Source organism: Girardinichthys multiradiatus, chromosome 4, assembly GCF_021462225.1.
Source record: "Girardinichthys multiradiatus isolate DD_20200921_A chromosome 4, DD_fGirMul_XY1, whole genome shotgun sequence".
Classification (NCBI taxonomy): Eukaryota; Metazoa; Chordata; class Actinopteri; order Cyprinodontiformes; family Goodeidae; genus Girardinichthys; species Girardinichthys multiradiatus.
In genome coordinates, this window is record NC_061797.1 from 33,406,337 (window position 1) to 33,424,309 (window position 17,973).

The following is a 17,973-nucleotide window of genomic DNA, read 5'->3' on the forward strand; positions in this document are numbered from 1 at the left end:
GGTGGCTTGTCCTCTTCAGGTTGGAGGGGAGTTCCTGCCTCAAGTGGAGGAGTTTAAGTATCTCGGGGTCTTGTTCACGAGTGAGGGAAGAATGGAGCGGGAGATCAACAGATGGTTCGGTGCGGCTGCCACAGTAATGGGGGCGCTGTACCGGTCCGTTGTGGTGAAGAGAGAGCTGAGCCAAAAAGCGAAGCTCTCAATTTACCGGTCAGTCTACGTTCCTACCCTCTACTATGGCCATGAACTTTGGGTCATGACCGAAAGAATGAGATCCCGGATACAAGCGGCTGAAATGAGCTTCCTCCGTAAGGTGGCTGGGCACTCCCTTAGAGATAGGGTGAGGAGCTCGGCCATCCGGGAGGGGCTCGGAGTAGAGCCGCTGCTCCTCCACATCAAGAGGAGCCAGTTGAGGTGGCTCGGGCATCTACACCGGATGCCTCCTGGACGCCTTCCTCGGGAGGTGTTCCGGGCACGTCCCACCGGGAGGAGGCCCAGGGGACGGCCGAGGACACACTGGAGGGACTATGTCTCTCGGCTGGCCTGGGAACACCTTGGGCTCCCCCTGGAGGAGCTGGAGGAGGTATCTGGAGAGAGGGACGTCTGGGTGTCTCTGCTGAGTCTGCTGCCCCCGCGACCCGGTCCCGGATAAGCGGAAGTACGAGGTTTTAAAACATCATCAGGGACAGAACTAACTCATTTCAACCTATTAAAAAGAAAATGTCAGATCTGCTATTTATAGACACAGACGTGCTGAAAGACGCCCAACAGTCAGCACCCAAGACAGAAATAAAGGCCTGGCTAAAGAGAGGAGCACAGAAAAAAGATGATATCTATCAGATAGAAGATAAACCAATCCTCCCAAAAAATTTATACAACACAGCGGCTACAGTGACACATTGGGAAGACCCACGTGTCACTGGGGAATATGTCACATCTGGTAAAACATCAATTCTATACTATAAATTTTCTGACTATTCAAAGAATTTTTGCAGATCATGCATAATTTGTTGCAAACACAACTCACAGGGCAACCTGAGGCCCAAAAGAGGACAGTTCCCAGCAGCAGCACACCCATTTCATACCATACATATGGATTTCATCGAACTGTCAAGGTCAAATTATGGATGAGAATAACTCCAAATCAAACTGGCCATACTCCATTTGCCACCTACTGTACATCATTGTATAACTCCACCCACTATATTCTGAGCCTGAGATGACGTGACACCAAGTCCCTGATGTAAATTTGTGTTCTCAAAAAAATAGTACATGGCAGACCGTTTTCTCTGCCCTCTGACATGAATGAAATAGAGAAAGCCCAACAGGAAACTTCATTAGCTGAGTGGATGAATAAAATATTGCAGACAAAAGACACACAAATGTCCAGTGGTCTGCCAATAATCTCTCCTCCTATCCCACAGAACGACCTGAGGCCTGGAGACCTGGTCATGATTAAGACACTCCACCGGAAGGATTGGAGCACTCCTCGGTGGAAAGGGCCATTTCAAGTACTCCTGACAATGCCCACAGCTCTGAAAATAGCAGAGAGGCCTTCCTGGATCCATAAAAGCCAATGTAAGCCAGTTTTCCGTTACAGGAGCCAAACCAACCGACTGGGTAGCACAGGAAGCCCGGGTACAAAGGGACTGGAGGAGCCATAGGGCCCAGTGTCTCAAACCGGTGAAGAAAACAGCTTATCTGCGCCCAACTTATAAAATGGCTCTCTGTAACATGTGGACAGGACTGATAAGCCTGAGCTTTGTACTGGCAGCAGTACTTATTCTTGTATCACTACAGGACCCAAGGGAGAGGACACCGCAGAAAAGGTGGACAACAGACGGGACCCATCTCAGACCACTGACGGAAGGACATGACGCACACACATTTCTGCAAAATTACTGGTACTTGGTTAGATTGGATGCTCACAGGGGGATGGATACATCTGTTTAAGGTTCTCCTAGTTGCAGTAATAGCATGCATGGGCCTTCTGTGTCTCCTGTCAATATGTATTATCCCACGTTGCAAATGCATGGTACAAAGAATAGTAACTCAGTCAGTCACGGTGGCATATGCAACACTGAACCAGGTAGAAATACACAAAAATGAAGGGGACGATTATGATTACATGTTGTAAATAAATCACATCTAAAGCCTGAGTGTACTCATACATTGTATTTCATAAAATGACCTTACAGCAGAAAACCGAAAGAAGTTGTTGCTTAAGTGAAATGAGAAAAAGTACAATGATGACATAAACAGGGCAGATTTTTAAATTCCTTTATTATGTTTCACTGTTTTCATTAAGTATTATTTTTTTATGTTTTCAAGTATTGATCTTTTATTTTTATGTTTTCAGGTATTATTCTTTTATTTTTGTTTTCAAGTATTGATCAACATTTAACTTTTAACGGTCGCCGAGGGCGGCGGGGCCGTATGAGTATTTCCCACAAAATATAATCTGTTTACCGTCCGTGGGTTTCTGCTCATACAGAGTATTTTTCTTATTCGTTTTTATATAAAACGTTTTTACTTGTGATAAAAGGAGGGACTGTTGGATGGGTGCGAGGACTTGTTATCTCTCATGTAAAAACTTTGTGCTGCAAGGCACCTGCACTCCGCTTTGTATCATGCTCTGGTATGCAGCCCTCCTGTGTGTGGGATCACCGTTATCTATTTCACACAATCGCATCCTGTGAGAACCAGCCTCCTTTCAGCCTCACACACACACACACACACACACACACACATACACCCTGTCTTAACTGTCTGTTGAACTGTGCATATAAATAAAGAGATAGGGTGTCAAAACTTTGCAGTTTGCACTGCAAAGTGGGCTACCCTTGCAAGTAAAACTGAACTGTATCGTTCTTGCCTCTGAGTTGACTTGAATTATACCTCACACTCAGCGTAGTGTCCAGAGCCTGGAGGCGCTACCAGGAGACAGGCCAGTACACCAGGAGACGTGGAGGAGGCCGTAGGAGGGCAACAACCCAACAGCAGGACCGCTACCTCCACCTTTGTGCAAGGAGGAACAGGAGGAGCACTGCCAGAGCCTTGCAAAATGACCTCCAGCAGGCCACAAATGTGCATGTGTCTGCACAAATTGTTAGAAACCGACTCCATGAGGATGGTATGAGGGCCCGACATCCACAAATGGGGGTTGTGCTCACAGCCCAACACCGTGCAGGACGCTGGGCATTTGCCAGAGAACACCAGGATTGGCGAATTCGCCACTGGCGCCCTGTGCTCTTCACAGATGAAAGCAGGTTCATACTGAGCACATGTGACAGACGTGACAGAGTCTGGAGACACCATGGAGAGCAATCTGCTGCCTGCAACATCCTTCAGCATGACCAGTTTGGCAGTGGGTCAGTAATGGTGTGGGGTGGCATTTCTTTGGAGGCCCGCATGGCCCTCCATGTGCTCACCAGAGGTAGCCTGACTGCCATTAGGTACCGAGATGAGATCCTCAGACCCCTTGTGAGACCATATGCTGGTGTGGTTGGCCCTGAGTTCCTCCTAATGCAGGACAACGCTGGACCTCATGTGGCTGGAGTGTGTCAGGAGTTCCTGCAAGATGAAGACATTGAAGATATGGACCGGCCCGCCCGTTCCCCAGACTTGAATCTGATTGAGCACATCTGGGACATCATGTCTCGCTCCATCCACCAACATAACGTTGCACCACAGACTGTCCAGGAGTTGGTGGATGCTTTAGTCCAGGTCTGGGAGGAGATCCCTCAGGAGACCATCCGCTGTCTCCTCAGGAGCATGCCCAGGCGTTGTAGGGAGGTCATACAGACACATGGAGGCCACACACAATACTGAGCCTCTTTTTGACTTGTTTTAAGGACATTACATCAAAGTTGGATCAGCCTGTAGTGTGTGACACCAAATCCAGGCCTCCATTGGTTTATAAATTTGATTTCCATGGATGATTTTTGTGTGATTTTGTTGTCAGCACAGTCAACTTTGTACAGAACAAAGTATTCAATGAGAATATTTCATTCATTCAGATCTAGGATGTGTTATTTGAGTGTTCCCTTTATTTGTTTGAGCAATTTATAATAATTGTGCATTTGCAACATCTGTATGCTGTTGTTTTGTACTCTATTGAATGTTCAGAGAAACAGCCTGGGGGAAGTAACTGTCTCTGTAGTGGCTGCCTGAAGGTAAAACTCTGAACAGTTTATGTGCAGGGTGTGTGGGGTCTGCAGAGATTTTAGCAGCTCTTTTCCTGACCCTAGACCTGTATAAGTCCTGGATGGAGGGAAGGTCAGCTCTGATTATTCTCTCTGCATTCCTACCTTTCCGGTATCACAATCAAAGGGTAAATAATTTAAACGGTCTCTGAAGAAAAGACAAAATAATTTTCTTCTGGTGTCTGTAAGAAAATTAGATGAAGTTACTTAAAATTTCCCCAATGCCCAAAAGAAAAATAAGTTCATTTGAAGATATTAAATGAGACCTTTCCATATGAAAACAACCCAAACCCCATTTCAAAACAACTCAAAGCCAAAATAACATCCACCATTTTAATTAAGTTTATTATGAACAAGTTAGAACAGGTATGCAATAAAGATGTTTTTGAATAGACTAACAATGTCTAATGTATATAGTTTTAAATGTTCTCATTGACCTTTGGGTGAAAGATGCATAAAAATCTCTTAAATATGTAAATGCATTTTTATTGTGTTGCTATTTTTAAACAGTTGCATCTTTCTGACATCAACCCACATTTTTGTTTGTTTGTTTTAATAACCAGTTGTACAAACTGAGAAATACCACCATATTGGCAACAAAAGTTTGATTTATTGAATTCAGATGAAAAAAAATTCTAACATCTGATCATAACTGGCAGTCAAAACCCCAGTTCATCTTATTCCAATCTACATAAAAAATTAAAAACCCAAAACAGGCAGCCATTACAGACAGTACATTCTGACATTTCTTAGTACAGAGTATATTTTGCCAGTAAAAAGCAGCAAGCAATCACTGTATGATCACTTATGTTCCAAGCAACACACCTCTGCTCATCTGGGTGCTTTTATATACTTGAGTGAGTTCTAACATGCATTAATCTAAAATCGCCTACAATTTTCACCAGTACAAAACAAGAGTTGTGACAGAAACAAGCTGATTCATCTGTATAATGTCACATCCTGTTTCAAAGCAATTCAAATAAAGTGAAATGTGGGAGTGCCCTAAAACAGACTCGTAAACAGCTTGGTCTACAAGAACCATCGAATAAGAGTAAATTGTTATCAGGAAGTCTTTGTCCAATCTAAAAATGCACTTAGAAACTGAAGGCGCTAGAGTTTTCCCCCCTCAGATGTCAGTCTGAGCAGAGTCATTTGTCCATTGACTGTTAAGTGGAATGCGTCACTCTCTGGCGATGAAGCAGCATAAAACCTGCAAATTAAAACATTTATGAACTTCATGACATCATGTCAAGGAAACGTTTTATAGTCATTGAAACATTTCTGATCTTACTTTTGGTTTTATTTGGGGATTCCAGCTACCATCTCTGACTCAATACCACAGTGATCTGATCCACGGAGGATTTTAAAGAATCCTGAAAATCCAAGTGATAGAAATCAATTTTACATATTCAATATTCAGTCTAAAACAAAAAAAAAGAAAAATTCACATTAAGCTCTTGACTGAGTAAAAGCATTTCGTTAGCCTCATAGCATAATTGCCTCAGTCATGTTTTGGCTGAGGCATTTACCACAACACCTTTCTGCTCACCATTATCACCCCAGTCAGTGTTCCAGGAGTTTGCACAGAGCCAGTAAGGAACACCGTTCTCCTCTCCCCAGCCCAGGACCTTTATGGCATGTCCACCCAAAGGAGAGCCCGTCACATGCTTATACACACCTAAAGAGAGGAGGAAGGAAATCAGGAGCAGTTATTCATCCTGTGTGTCATTTGCTTTAGTAGGGTTTTTATAATGCTGTCTGATTGGTATATTTGTTTGTACCAGACTTGTAGGAAGGAAAGTCTTCATAGACTATAAACGCTCCCTCTACTGGTCCGTTCTTGTAAATCTCAGATTGGATCTGCTCCTCAACGGGTGCCACACCATAAGCAGTTTTACCTGCAACAAAAACTGCATTAAAAATCCTGTATGTGTCTCTTCACACAACGTCGAGATATGACCAATAATAACGATTCTTAAATTTTAAAACAAGTCATTTCTAAATAGCAATTGAATTAACTCTTTGAATCGAAACTATTGTTAGAAAATCTGTCAGTCGTGCAGAAAGAAGAAGAGCAGTGATTCAAGTTTTCATTTCTTTATGCTGAACAATCAGTAGTGAGTATGTAAGGTATGGAGTAGTCATAATTTGAGTTTTCTGTAGGATTCTTACCATAGTGTTTGTCCTTTTGATAGCTTGGTGTGTATCCAGCTTCACACTGTGCAACACACTCAGGCGTGTCCCCGCCCTCCCCAGTGCAGGGAGGTCTGCTGCCATTTACGTGGTGCTCACAGGGTTCTATGGTGTAGGGTCGGCAACCTACAAAAACAAACAAAAAAAGGCAGGTATTACACCACTGTGTGCAGCGGCAGTTTTGATATAGGTCGTATGGGCATTTGCCCAGGGAAGCTTTAGAAATGGGGCACATAGGCGTCATAAAAATCATAATTTATTTGCAAGTTGTCTCTTGACCAAGGCTTCTTTTGTTTTCTGCGTGGGCCGTCAGTGGAGAGTTCGTGTAAAATGCACATTTTTCAAACACAAAACCAATGTAATTTGATGTCATACATTTGCATGTATAACATCCCCAGCTTAAACCAAAAATGTGAACCTGAAACCACACACAAACTCACCAATATGAGAGTTATAGAGACCTCCGGTCACCAGTCCCTGTGTGGTCCAGAAGTTCCAAGCGCTTGAGGGGTAACCACCATTACATCTTAAAAATAAAAAATAAAATGCAACTTATAATTCACTTTAAGCATCATCTCTGTAGGCACACAGTCTGTTTTTTCTTACAACATGTATCAAGTTTAGAAACTAATCTTTCCAAACTAAGTCCCACAAAATTTTTATTTTATGCCTTAAACAAGATGCCTTGAGAAACACAAAGCTTGTTATAGGCTTATTTCTACACCATCAACTTAACTATGGTCAGCGAGAGCAAAAACTCACTTTGGATCAGCACAGCCCTGTACAAGGAAAGCACTACCAATAGTTTAGATCACTTAAAATAACTTTTGCTTGAAATGTCAAATTGTGAGTTCTGTCACCTAACAAGTCACTAAAAATCATAATTATGTGCAGAGGAAGACAAACGATGAAGGACCTACCCCATGCCACAGCTGTCACAGCAGGTAAGCAGATCCTGAGAGGAAATCTCCACATTGACCTTCCCTTTGCTGTGAATGCAGATACGGTCAGAGATGGCCTCTGCTGCACCAAATGCCTAAAGAAAGAACAACCGCATGACATCACACTTATTTGAATGAAAGGTTATTAAAATACAAGTTCTATGTTTTTTTTATTGAATTTGCATTTGTTTTTTAACAGTTCTCTCACCCAGCAGGATCCACAGGAGCCCTGGTCTCTGATCTCCTTCAGAGTGGGACAGTTTGGCCACTGATCTCTGGCATCAAATTCTTTGGGCAGCTTCATGCCTCCTGCACTTTGGACCCTGAAGAGACAAACGACTGATGTGAAACCTTTAATGTCTTTTAAATTATCAGAAACTGCATCGTCCTAATTGGAGAGACTGAAACCTATTAAATTTACACGGTGTGCATGCAAGACATACTTCTAGTCCCGCACATCCCGCACAGAACACTGCAAAAGTATTCACATCCCCTTGAACTTTTTAAACACCCGTTACTAGTGCAGGTGGAGTTCTAAAGGCACTACTTTCAGGTCCATTACATTCAATTTCGTTAAATACATTGAAGCTAGTGGTAGTTAGGTTACAAAATATGAAAAAGTTCAAGAGGTGTGAACTGTTTAGCAATGTATTGTGTCTAAGGGCAAGTTCACAATCCTGGTCAGGGATCATTTTAAAATGAGAAAATTCACATCTGTAGTTGGACCGGTTTGCTTTTAAACAAATATTAGACCGGGCCAAACAACATCATGCAGTTGCAAACAATTGCTTCGTGGCAGTACTGCTCTAGTGCTGCTCTGATCACAAAGAAACAAAAGCACAAAGAAAAAAAGTCCATCTCATCGTTTCTGTTGCCACATTGGTTTTCACATGTAGTTCACTACTCCATGTAGCCCCACGAGCCATTTTAAAACTCTGTCATCTTCGGATTGTTTTTCCCTCTTCTGCTTCTACTTAAAACACACTACTCTTACGTCACATCTTCAATTCCTGCTTTGGTACACTGGGACCCGGCACACATTCGCACGGCAAGCAAGCAAACTGCTACAGTGTCCGACTGCTGAAAACCTTGCCAAGGTAAGATTCTCTGGTCTGTTCCAGGGGCTGGGATGGGTTCACACTGGCTTGATGCGCTCTAGAAACTGGATTCTGGCACAGTACCAAGGGTTCCAAAGGTTTGGTGTGAAAGCAGTGTAAAAACTACTGAAATGATACTGATCTTATGAGACTCACATGACTGGGAGCTTAGGTCCCTTAAGCAGAGTGCCACAGAGGTTCTTGACATAACCGTAGTCCACATCACGGAAGTTGTGGCCAGCCTGCAGGACGAGGAGTGGAATCAGTAAAAGTAACATTCATTGGATCCTGATTTTAAACTAAATAAACTCACCTTCCAGGTTGTATTAAGCTTATTGATGTAGTTGACCATATCACTGGACAGAGGATGGATGCGGGGTCTGGCCAGGCTCACAGACAAGCTGGCAGCCAGCACCAGGAGAGCTGCACACCACATTCTGTCCAACACAAACAGGAAAAAAAAATTTTTATTAGAATTTACTGAGACAAAATATTCCGAAGAAAAAAATAAAATAAAACTTGTTCCTCAACATAAGAACACACAATGTTCCCCACTTAGAGACACTCCTAAAGCTACTAGGCCAGCAAAACTTTACTGCAGATTAGACATCGTCACACCTGATGGGGATACAAGTGGAAGGATAAAGTAGGTCCTGTTCTCAGTCTCCTACAATGTTAACAAACCGCATCGAGGGGGGGAAAATAACACGTATGTAAGTATTGTTTACATTATGGGAATGTTCAGAAAACCTGATCACATTCTTAAGATAGTTACTGGTGAAAAAAATAAAAGCGAACTCTTCCCAATGAGAAACTGCATTGGGCAAAAAGAAGCTAAAAAAGATGCTTTTATTTGGGTTTTTAAACTTAGCTTAGGAGAAGTGTTTTTGGGTTTTTTTTTTTTTACCTTCTCACCAAACACATGTTAAGGCACACACCCTTCCTGTAACAGCGTCGACTTATCACAAAATTCTTGGGAAATAACTTAAACATCACATGACAGGTGCTCATGGGTTACCTACACAAAAAGTACACAAAAGAAAAGTAAAAACTTCCCCTTTATGGAAATGGTTATCATAAAAATAGCAAACCTCAGTTCAGAAGCAGAATAATGTTAATGAGAAATAGCTTCCAGTTAATACATGGTTTTGAATGGGATTTAGGGGAAGCGAGACCTCAGCTCTGCCCATCTGCATTTCTCACTTCTTTACAGCAATCAACAGCTCGTCAATTGCTTTCAAAGATCTGGCCAGTATGGCCAAAGTCACTAAAAACTGCCGAGTCATTGCAGACGGCACAAAAAGCCCTCACACAGCTCACAGACTCTGATGCAAGCAGATTCTTAACTCTTAAAAAGATCAGGGGGATTAAACATCTTTTCCATTAACAGGTCTAAGATGATGTTAGAAATTAATGAGTCGGCACCAAAAAAAACCCACAGAGACTCATTTATGCTCCTCATGCAAGTGAAATGACTCATGACCTTTTCTATAACGCTTTCTGGTACTGGTGATAAACCTCAAACAGGGTATCTCAAGCACTCAATACCAATTATTTTCTTCTCAGATACAAGACAGGGGTCTATTTTTCCCCTACTAACAAATGTCCACCACCAGCAAGAATACAGCTAAGAAATGAAGTCATTTCACAAAAGACGAAGTCTTTAAAAGCAAACAAAAGAAACAATTGCTGATTTTATGCCTTATCTGATGTCTTTAGAGGCTTATGCATGTGGAAGCTTGTTTTTTTTTGTTGGTTTTTTTTGATGATTTTTATCCCTATAAAAATAAATGTTTACAACAAAACTGCAAAACTCGATTAACCGACCATAACATTTTATTCTAAAGCTGGCAAACTATTTTTTTTTTTTTACCGGGTCGTTCATGGTTTTACCAGTTTTATGGCGATGAATAGGTGGGGTAAATTAATGTTTTACAACCTTTCCTCTTGGTAACAGCAGACAAGGTGACACAGGTGTACAAAACGCCACAGCTTCTGATTAGAAACTCACTGACAATAAAAACAAAAGGACAAAGGGCATGCATTGCCATTTTATATCACCCAAGCAAGGCTTTCCTTATTTCAATCTCAGATTGTCATTTTAAAACTGGGGCTGGTTTAGTTGAACCCTCTCGTGTTTTGATCCCCTTCTCAAAACTAGGTTTGTCATAGCAAGCCTCATTGCCTGGGCCTTTTTATAACAAATGGTTTCACTTTCCATTCCCTCACTAACTGAGTTCAGTGTCGTGTTTCATGACCGTTGTGTACTCCTTTGTGTGAGAAGGGCCTGTACCACATTTCATTTTTGAATCCACGTCAATGATCACCTTGTTTGTACCAATTAGCACCACCTGATTCATGTTTTAAATCAGAGTGAAGCTAACAACTACGGTTAAACAGTCAACAACATGGAAATTAGACTAAAAATAACTATAAGCTACAGAGTCCGTTTTTTTTTGTTTGTTAAAAAAGATATAAAAAATAAACTGGTTATAAAAAAGATGCCCAACTGTGTAGTTTTAGCAAGTATATTGTGCAATGTAACAGATTTAGCTAACCACTTCCGTAACTGTCTCAAAGCTTCAAAGTAAGAAAACAACAACCAACCTGTCGCTTATTGATCGGCTCTTGGTACCACCTTGCTCAACGTTACCCTCCAGCCTCTGCCTGCTGTTATAAGGTTGGTCTCGTCGTATTTATCCCTGTGAACACGTGAATCGATCACATGAACGCAGCTCATGTGATCCTGCTGACTAACTGTGGCTCACCGCTTCCTTATTCTGACGTCTGGACTGAGGCTCACGTCGTTTCTCTCATCGCCATTGATTCAATCATGTGAATCTTAATCTCGATGAAAAAGAAAAATAATATATATCTGACCAAAGTCTGGCTTTCTAACTGCATCTGCACTTTTTCAACCACTAAGGGGTGCTAAACTCACCCATAACTTGTTTTTTTTAGTCTGGTTACAAAATGAATGACCCAATGACTTCAATGTACAGTAAAGCAGTCAAATGAAATTAGGAGTACCTCTCATATAAGCACTATAATTAAAAGCAAAGACATCACACACACTACTGTATACAAAATAAGTATAAAATGAGTACCAGGCATACACAAACTAATCAGTACCCAAGTAAAATTAGATCAGAAAAGAACAAGTAAAGGAAGTAAAAGGCATCATCCCTTCATAAACATACAGTGCTTCGCAAAGGTATCACTCTTCTTAAACCTTTTTACACTTTGTCAAAACAACAATCTTTAAAGAATTATAATCAAAATCAACTTCATTGGGCAAGTTTAAGTGAACAAAGAAATGGATATTACATATACATATGCAAACTTTAGAGGAAATAGATGCAGTCCAGCACTTCTTTAATGATATGAAGAGAAGAGAGACAGGTTGTGATTGTGCAAAATCCCTGTTTTGTTTTACAGCAGATTAGATGACCATTTCTTGCTGTGACATGTTCATTTGTTCATCAGAGAGACAGCCTGGGGGAAAACTGCTCTTGTGAAAACTTGTTTTTTGCAAATAGCGCTCTGTAGCGCCGACCTGAAGGTAAAAGTCTGAACAGTCTGTGTCCAGGATGTATGGGGTTGGCAGAGATGTTAGTTTCCCTTTTCCTGACACTGGACCTGCACAAGTCCTAGATGGAAGAGAGGTTTGCCACAATGATCCTCTCAGCCAACCTAATTGTCCAGTTTGGACCTGTCCTGTCTAAGGTACATAGACATGGATGTGCACAGAAGAGTGTTGGTGAGGGGAGGCATGTTAGGGGGAGGGGTTCTCCGGAAGTCCATTGTCATCTCCACAGTCTTGAGCAGGTTTAGCTCCAGGTAGTTCTGACCACACCAGTGTACCAGCCGATCCACGTGTGATGTGTTCATATATCAATGGAGAGAGAACACACCCCTGAGGGGCGCCGGTGCTGATGGTTCTTGTGTTGAAGAAGATGCTCCCCAGCCAATTAAGTTTATTTACACAGCTTCAATATAAAACAAATGTCTCATGGCGCTTCACAATTAAAAAAAAGTCTAAATATATAAATATGATGTCCATACAATCTACATATTCTAGGTCAGTTAAACTATCCTGCTCCAGTTATCATTTTATCTGAACTCACATGCTTCAGGATTTTAACTTACAGCCGCTTTTTGCCAAGTTCTAGTGATGCTAACTGTGGACCACAGAGAACATACTGACAGTGCACTTTCGCTTCCTCTGTATGAATCCGTCATCTGACTGTCAGATTGATGAAACTGACAAAAATACAATAAAACACAATACACTCAAGTTTCAAAAGAGCAGATTCTTAGGAAATACAACTAACACTTTATGTTAAGATGGGAAGCACTTATTCATTCTAAGGCTGCTGAGAGTTTCATGGTGTGAAGCACTGTAATATGGGCTATTAATTAAAGGCAGGTAGAAAAAAACTATATATATCTTAAGATTTAAAAAAAAACAGGAGCAGATAAGGATTTGGTAAACTACAACTACTACAAAGGCAATAGTGTATAAGGAATATAATTAAATTAGATGTTTTAAAAAGGATTTTATAATTAATACAATCCAGAGTTGTTAACTGCACTAAGATGTCGTATGAAGAAAGACAAGAAAGTAAATACAGTATCAGCTAAATAGGAAGAAAAAAACATTTTAAAACATCAAGAGATGCATTATATTGATGAAAAAACGTCTAAAACAAAACCAAAAACCCAACCACACATCGTTGTCGTTGTCGTCTTCCGCTTTATCCGGGACAAGGTCACGGGGGCAGCAAACTCAGCAGAGACACCCAGACGTCCCTCTCTCCAGACACCTCCTCCAGATCCTCCAGGGGGAGCCCAAGGTGTTCCCAGGCCAGCCGAGAGACATAGTCCCTCCAGCGTGTCCTGGGCCATCCTCTGGCCCTCCTCCCGGCGGGACGTGCCTGGAACACCTGCCGAGGAAGGCGCCCAAGAGGCATCCGATATAGATGCCCGAGCCACCTCAGCTCTACTCCGAGCCTCTCCCGGATGGCAGAGCTCCTCAACCTATCTCTAAGGCAGTGCCCGGCAACCCTACGGAGGAAGCTCATTTCAGCCGCATGTTCTCGTTCTTTCGGTCATGACCCAAAGTTCATGGCCATAGGTTAAGGTAGGAACGTAGACTGACCGGTAAATCGAGAGCTTCGCTTTTCGGCTCAGCTCTCTCTTCACCACAACGGACCGGCACAGCGCTCCCCTTACTGTGGCAGTCGCATGGATCTGTCTGTTGATCTCCCGCTCCATTCTTCCCTCATTTGTGAACAAGACCCCGAGATACTTGAACTCCTCCACTTGAGGCAGGAACTCCCCTCCAACCTGAAGAGGACAAGCCACCCTTTTCCGGTCAAGAACCATGGCCTCAGACTTGGAGGAGCTGATCTTCATCCCAGCCGCTTCACACTCGGCTGCGAACCGCCCCAGCACACGCTGTAGGTCTTGGATATAGGGGGCCAGCAGGACCACATCATCCACAAAAAGAAGAGACGATATCCACTGGTCCCCAAACCAGACACCTCTGGACCTTGGCTGCGCCTAACAATTCTGTCCATAAAAGTTATGAACAGGACCGGTGACAAAGGGCAGCCCTGCCAGAGTCCAACATGCACCGGGAACAGGTCCAACTTATTGCCAACAATGCGAACCAATCTCCTGCTCCGCTTGTACAGAGACCGGATGGCCCCTAAAAAAGGGCCCCCAATTCCATACTCCTGGAGCACCCCCCACAGGGCACCACGAGGGACACAGTCGAATGCTTTCTCTACGTCCACAAAACACATGTGGACCGGTTGGGAAAACTCCCATGAACCCTCGAGTACCCTGTAGAGGGTATAGAGCTGGTCCAGTGTTCCATGGCTGGAACAAAAACCACACTGCTCCTCCTGAAGCCGGGGTTCGACTATCGGCCGGACTCTCCTCTCCAATACCCTGGCGTAGGCCTTACCAGGGAGGCTGAGGAGTGTTATCCCCTGTAGTTGGAACACACTCTCCGGTCACCCTTCTTATGAAGGGGGACCACCACCCCAGTCTGCCAGTCCAGAGGCACTGTCCCCGACCGCCACGCAATGTTGAAGAGGTGTGCCAACCATGACAGCCCTACAACATCCAGAGACTTGAGGTACTCAGGGCGGATCTCATCCACCCCCGAAGCCCTGCCACCACGGAGATTTTTAACCACCTCTGTGACTCCAGCCTGGGTGATGAAAGAGTCTAACCCTGAGTCCCCAGCCTCTGTTTCCATCAGGGAATGTGTGATGGCAGGATTGAGGAGATCCTCGAAGTACTCCTTCCACCGCCCGATAATGTCCCCAGTTGAGGTCAGCACTGTAAACTGTGTTGGTGAAGCACTGCTTCCCCCTCCTGAGGCGCCGGACGATTTGCCAGAATCGCTTCGAGTTCGAGGCCAACCGGTAGTCCTTCTCCATGGCCTCACCGAACTCCTCCCAGGACCGGGTTTTTGCCTCTGCCACAGCCCGGGCCACGGCACGCTTGTTCTCACAGTAGCCTTCAGCCGCCTCAGGAGTCCCACAAGCCAACCAAAGCCAATAGGACTCCTTCTTCAGCTTGACAGCGTCCCTTACTGCCAGTGTCCACCACCGGGTTCGGGGATTGCTGCTGCGACAGGCACCGTAGACCTTACGGCCGCAGCTACGGGCAGCAGCATCGACAATAGATGTGGAGAACATGGTCTACTCGGACTCTATGTCTCCAACATCTCCTGGAATCTGGTCAAAGCTCTCCCGGAGGTGAGAGTTGAATATGTCCCTCACGGTTCCCCCTGCAGGTGGTGGGCCCACTGGGGGACGGCCTTGCATCTCTCCTTCAGGCTTGGCCCGGCCGGGTCCCGCAAGGAGCAATCCAGCCACGAGGTGCTCTCTGACAGGTCCCGACCCCAGGCCTGGCTCCGGGGTGGGACCCTCGCTCCGCCATACCGGGCGACGTCACATGCCTCGACCGTATAGTCCTCATGAGGGTGTCTTGAACCGCTCTTTGTCTGACCCGTCACCTAGAGCCTGTTTGCCATGGGAGACCCTACAAGGGGCATTTAAGCCCCAGACAACATAGCCTCTAGGATCATTCGGGCACTCAAACCCCTCCAGCACATTAAGGTGTCGGTCCAACCACACATCATGAAAAGAAAAACATGTTTAGACAGTCTTCGTAGATAATTTAAGCCTCTGTTAAGCAGCTGTTTTACAGAAATCATAATCTTTCCATTAAAATCCTGGGTCAAGTTTCTAGCTTTATATTTTGGATTGATTACCCCTCACAACTCATAACAGGCCTCTCTCAACATGTAAAGTCATATGAACAACAGACTATTGATATGTAATCCGTACTAAAATAATAAACCACATATTGAACCAGTTTTTTTAAAATAAAAGAGTGCAGTATAAAATTTTAGATAGTTGTGAAACTTCACTTTTGTTCTATTTAGCACAACTTAAAAGAGAATAGTTTGTTTTAGTTAATTCTCTGACAAAGTTTACATTGCAACTTTGTCTACCACATTGGTTTTCAAAATCTCATATATCTCAGTTGCAAAATTCATCTTTACTCCAACTTATTCTTAACAAAAGCATTTAAGAAATATGAGAAATAAGATTTAAAACACAAATTAGCTTCAGAATATGAAAATGTGCCTCCGCTTGCTTAAAATAGATATTGTTTTGATGCACAAGTAGTGAGATTGTTTCATCAAACAAAATTGTATTACTAATTCGACTGGAATTGCTCTACAAAATTCAATGAAAGGTTGCAGATTATGTTTTCATGAGTGCACCCTGGACAGGTCACTAATCCATCACAGTACAACACAGGGACACACAGGACAAACAACAATAAAAACACTCACAGCTAAGGGCAAGATGAATTGACCTAACAGTCATGTTTTTTGGCCTGTGGAAGGAAGAACAGTGGGAATTTTGAAATCTTCTCCTATTATAACTATATGGTAAAAGTGATTATCTCTTGCACCAATATTACAGTAAAATGTAAACCAGCAAGGCATGGAAATGACTCTATGCTGGCTGGTGCCAGCCAGAGTCCCAATTTGAATCTTAAAGAGAATCTGTGGAAGGAGCTGCAGATTAGGGTGATGGCAAGGAGGCCTTACAACTTCAAGGACCTGGAGCTCATCACCAAAGATGAATGGTCAAAACAAGTGGAAAGAATATGAATCATATTCTGCATGCCGTTTTTCAGTAAAATTGTAAATGAAAACGGATAAGATTTTTTCTAAATTAACACTAATTGTTTATTGTATTATTCCTTTTAGACAGATGCCTGTCCCGTTTCCTTTGAGAAACAAACTTCTTGGCTGAGGTCAAATCTAAATCTGCCTGTGGTATGAATAATTCTGGCCTTAAGTGTAACAGTTGAGCATGATGAAGAACCAGCTGCTATCACAGCACATATTGAGTGCTGCTTTGTGACAGATAAAAGCAGTTTCAAATAAATGTAGTCTTTCATTAACAAATTACATTTATTATATTCTAACACAGAAAGCAAAGTTTAATGCAAGAGTCACTTTACAGATTATTTTCATTTACACAGATCAGTCAGACAGGACCAATCCTGCCATGATTAAGAATATGTCAGGTTAGATCTTGGAAGTGGACCCCAGAATGCAGATGAGCAGGAAGCAGTGTAGTGTGACGAGTAAAAGGTTTTAATAATCAAAAAAGAAACAAACTGGCAGGCAAGTATGCGGCTGCAGATGATGGCTTGGCAGGATCAGCGGCAGAACAGGCATGGCATAAACAAACGACTTGACAATGTTTCCGCGAGGAATGAACAATAAGGCAGTGAATATAAAGAACATAAAACTGGTTCTGTCCAGATACTGATAGAGCACACGCGTCCACATCTGGCATTCAAGGACACAAAAATTGGCCGGCGTACGAACAGCTTGCTTCTCAGAACTCCCACGCACACAAGTTTCTGCTCAGTCTGCATAGCAACCACCCAAATGCAACTCCAAGGCAAGATGACAATTCTGTTAATAGTTCGTAAAAGTACTTCAAAAATAAATGTCAAAAGCATTCAAACCACTTCTATCAAAGTTCACCAAACTACATAAATGAAAATGTATTTTAATGGTAAATCATAGGGATAAAGAACCTTTTTAAACTAATCAATGATAATTCATGTACAAATGTTCCAACAGTTAGTAATTTACATTTGCAGTATAGCAGTTAAAAGTAGTTGTCACTATTGAAAGTTACTTGCAGAAATGTCAGCTCACATGTAGACTACAAAATAATATATTTTATGTATTTTTTTTTAAGTAAGAGGTGTAATGTTTAAAAATCTTTACAATTTTTATCTGAGTACTAAGTATTAGTTACTGTTGTTGCTGATTTTTTGTGCATCCAGACCAGGACAAGTTGCCACCACAATGAACAGCAAATTATGCCAGAAAGCTAAAAGAGAATGTCGGCACATTTATCTGTGAAGTGAATCACAAAAGAAAGTGGGTTAGCCAGCAAACAACAAGCTGATTACACA

At 42.7% G+C, this 17,973-nt stretch overlaps 1 protein-coding gene across 1 annotated transcript; it reads right to left on the bottom strand.

The window, feature by feature from the left end:
• Window positions 1-4,521: 4,521 nt before the first annotated feature.
• On the bottom strand, window positions 4,522-11,238 carry LOC124867606 (cathepsin B-like). The gene is made up of 11 exons (XM_047364140.1): window positions 11,041-11,238; window positions 8,747-8,870; window positions 8,590-8,675; window positions 7,545-7,659; window positions 7,316-7,431; window positions 6,836-6,921; window positions 6,375-6,521; window positions 5,984-6,100; window positions 5,752-5,880; window positions 5,494-5,575; window positions 4,522-5,412 (listed from the first exon to the last, which is right to left on the bottom strand). Exons 2-10 carry the CDS (start codon window positions 8,867-8,869, stop codon window positions 5,502-5,504), a joined length of 993 nt encoding a protein of 330 aa, XP_047220096.1. The 5' UTR covers window position 8,870; window positions 11,041-11,238; the 3' UTR covers window positions 4,522-5,412; window positions 5,494-5,501.
• Between the last annotated feature and the right edge of the window lie 6,735 nt (window positions 11,239-17,973).

What these genes read in the sequence shown, in the direction of transcription:
- LOC124867606 (XM_047364140.1), bottom strand. Translation starts at nt 8,869, where the DNA reads ATGTGGTGTGCAGCTCTCCTGGTGCTGGCTGCCAGCTTGTCTGTGAGC. An exon ending in GGACCTAAGCTCCCAGTCAT is followed by an intron (nt 7,660 to 8,589) that starts GTGAGTCTCATA and finishes TTGTCTCTTCAG; the next exon opens with GGTCCAAAGTGCAGGAGGCA. An exon ending in GCTCCTGTGGATCCTGCTGG is followed by an intron (nt 7,432 to 7,544) that starts GTGAGAGAACTG and finishes TTCTTTCTTTAG; the next exon opens with GCATTTGGTGCAGCAGAGGC.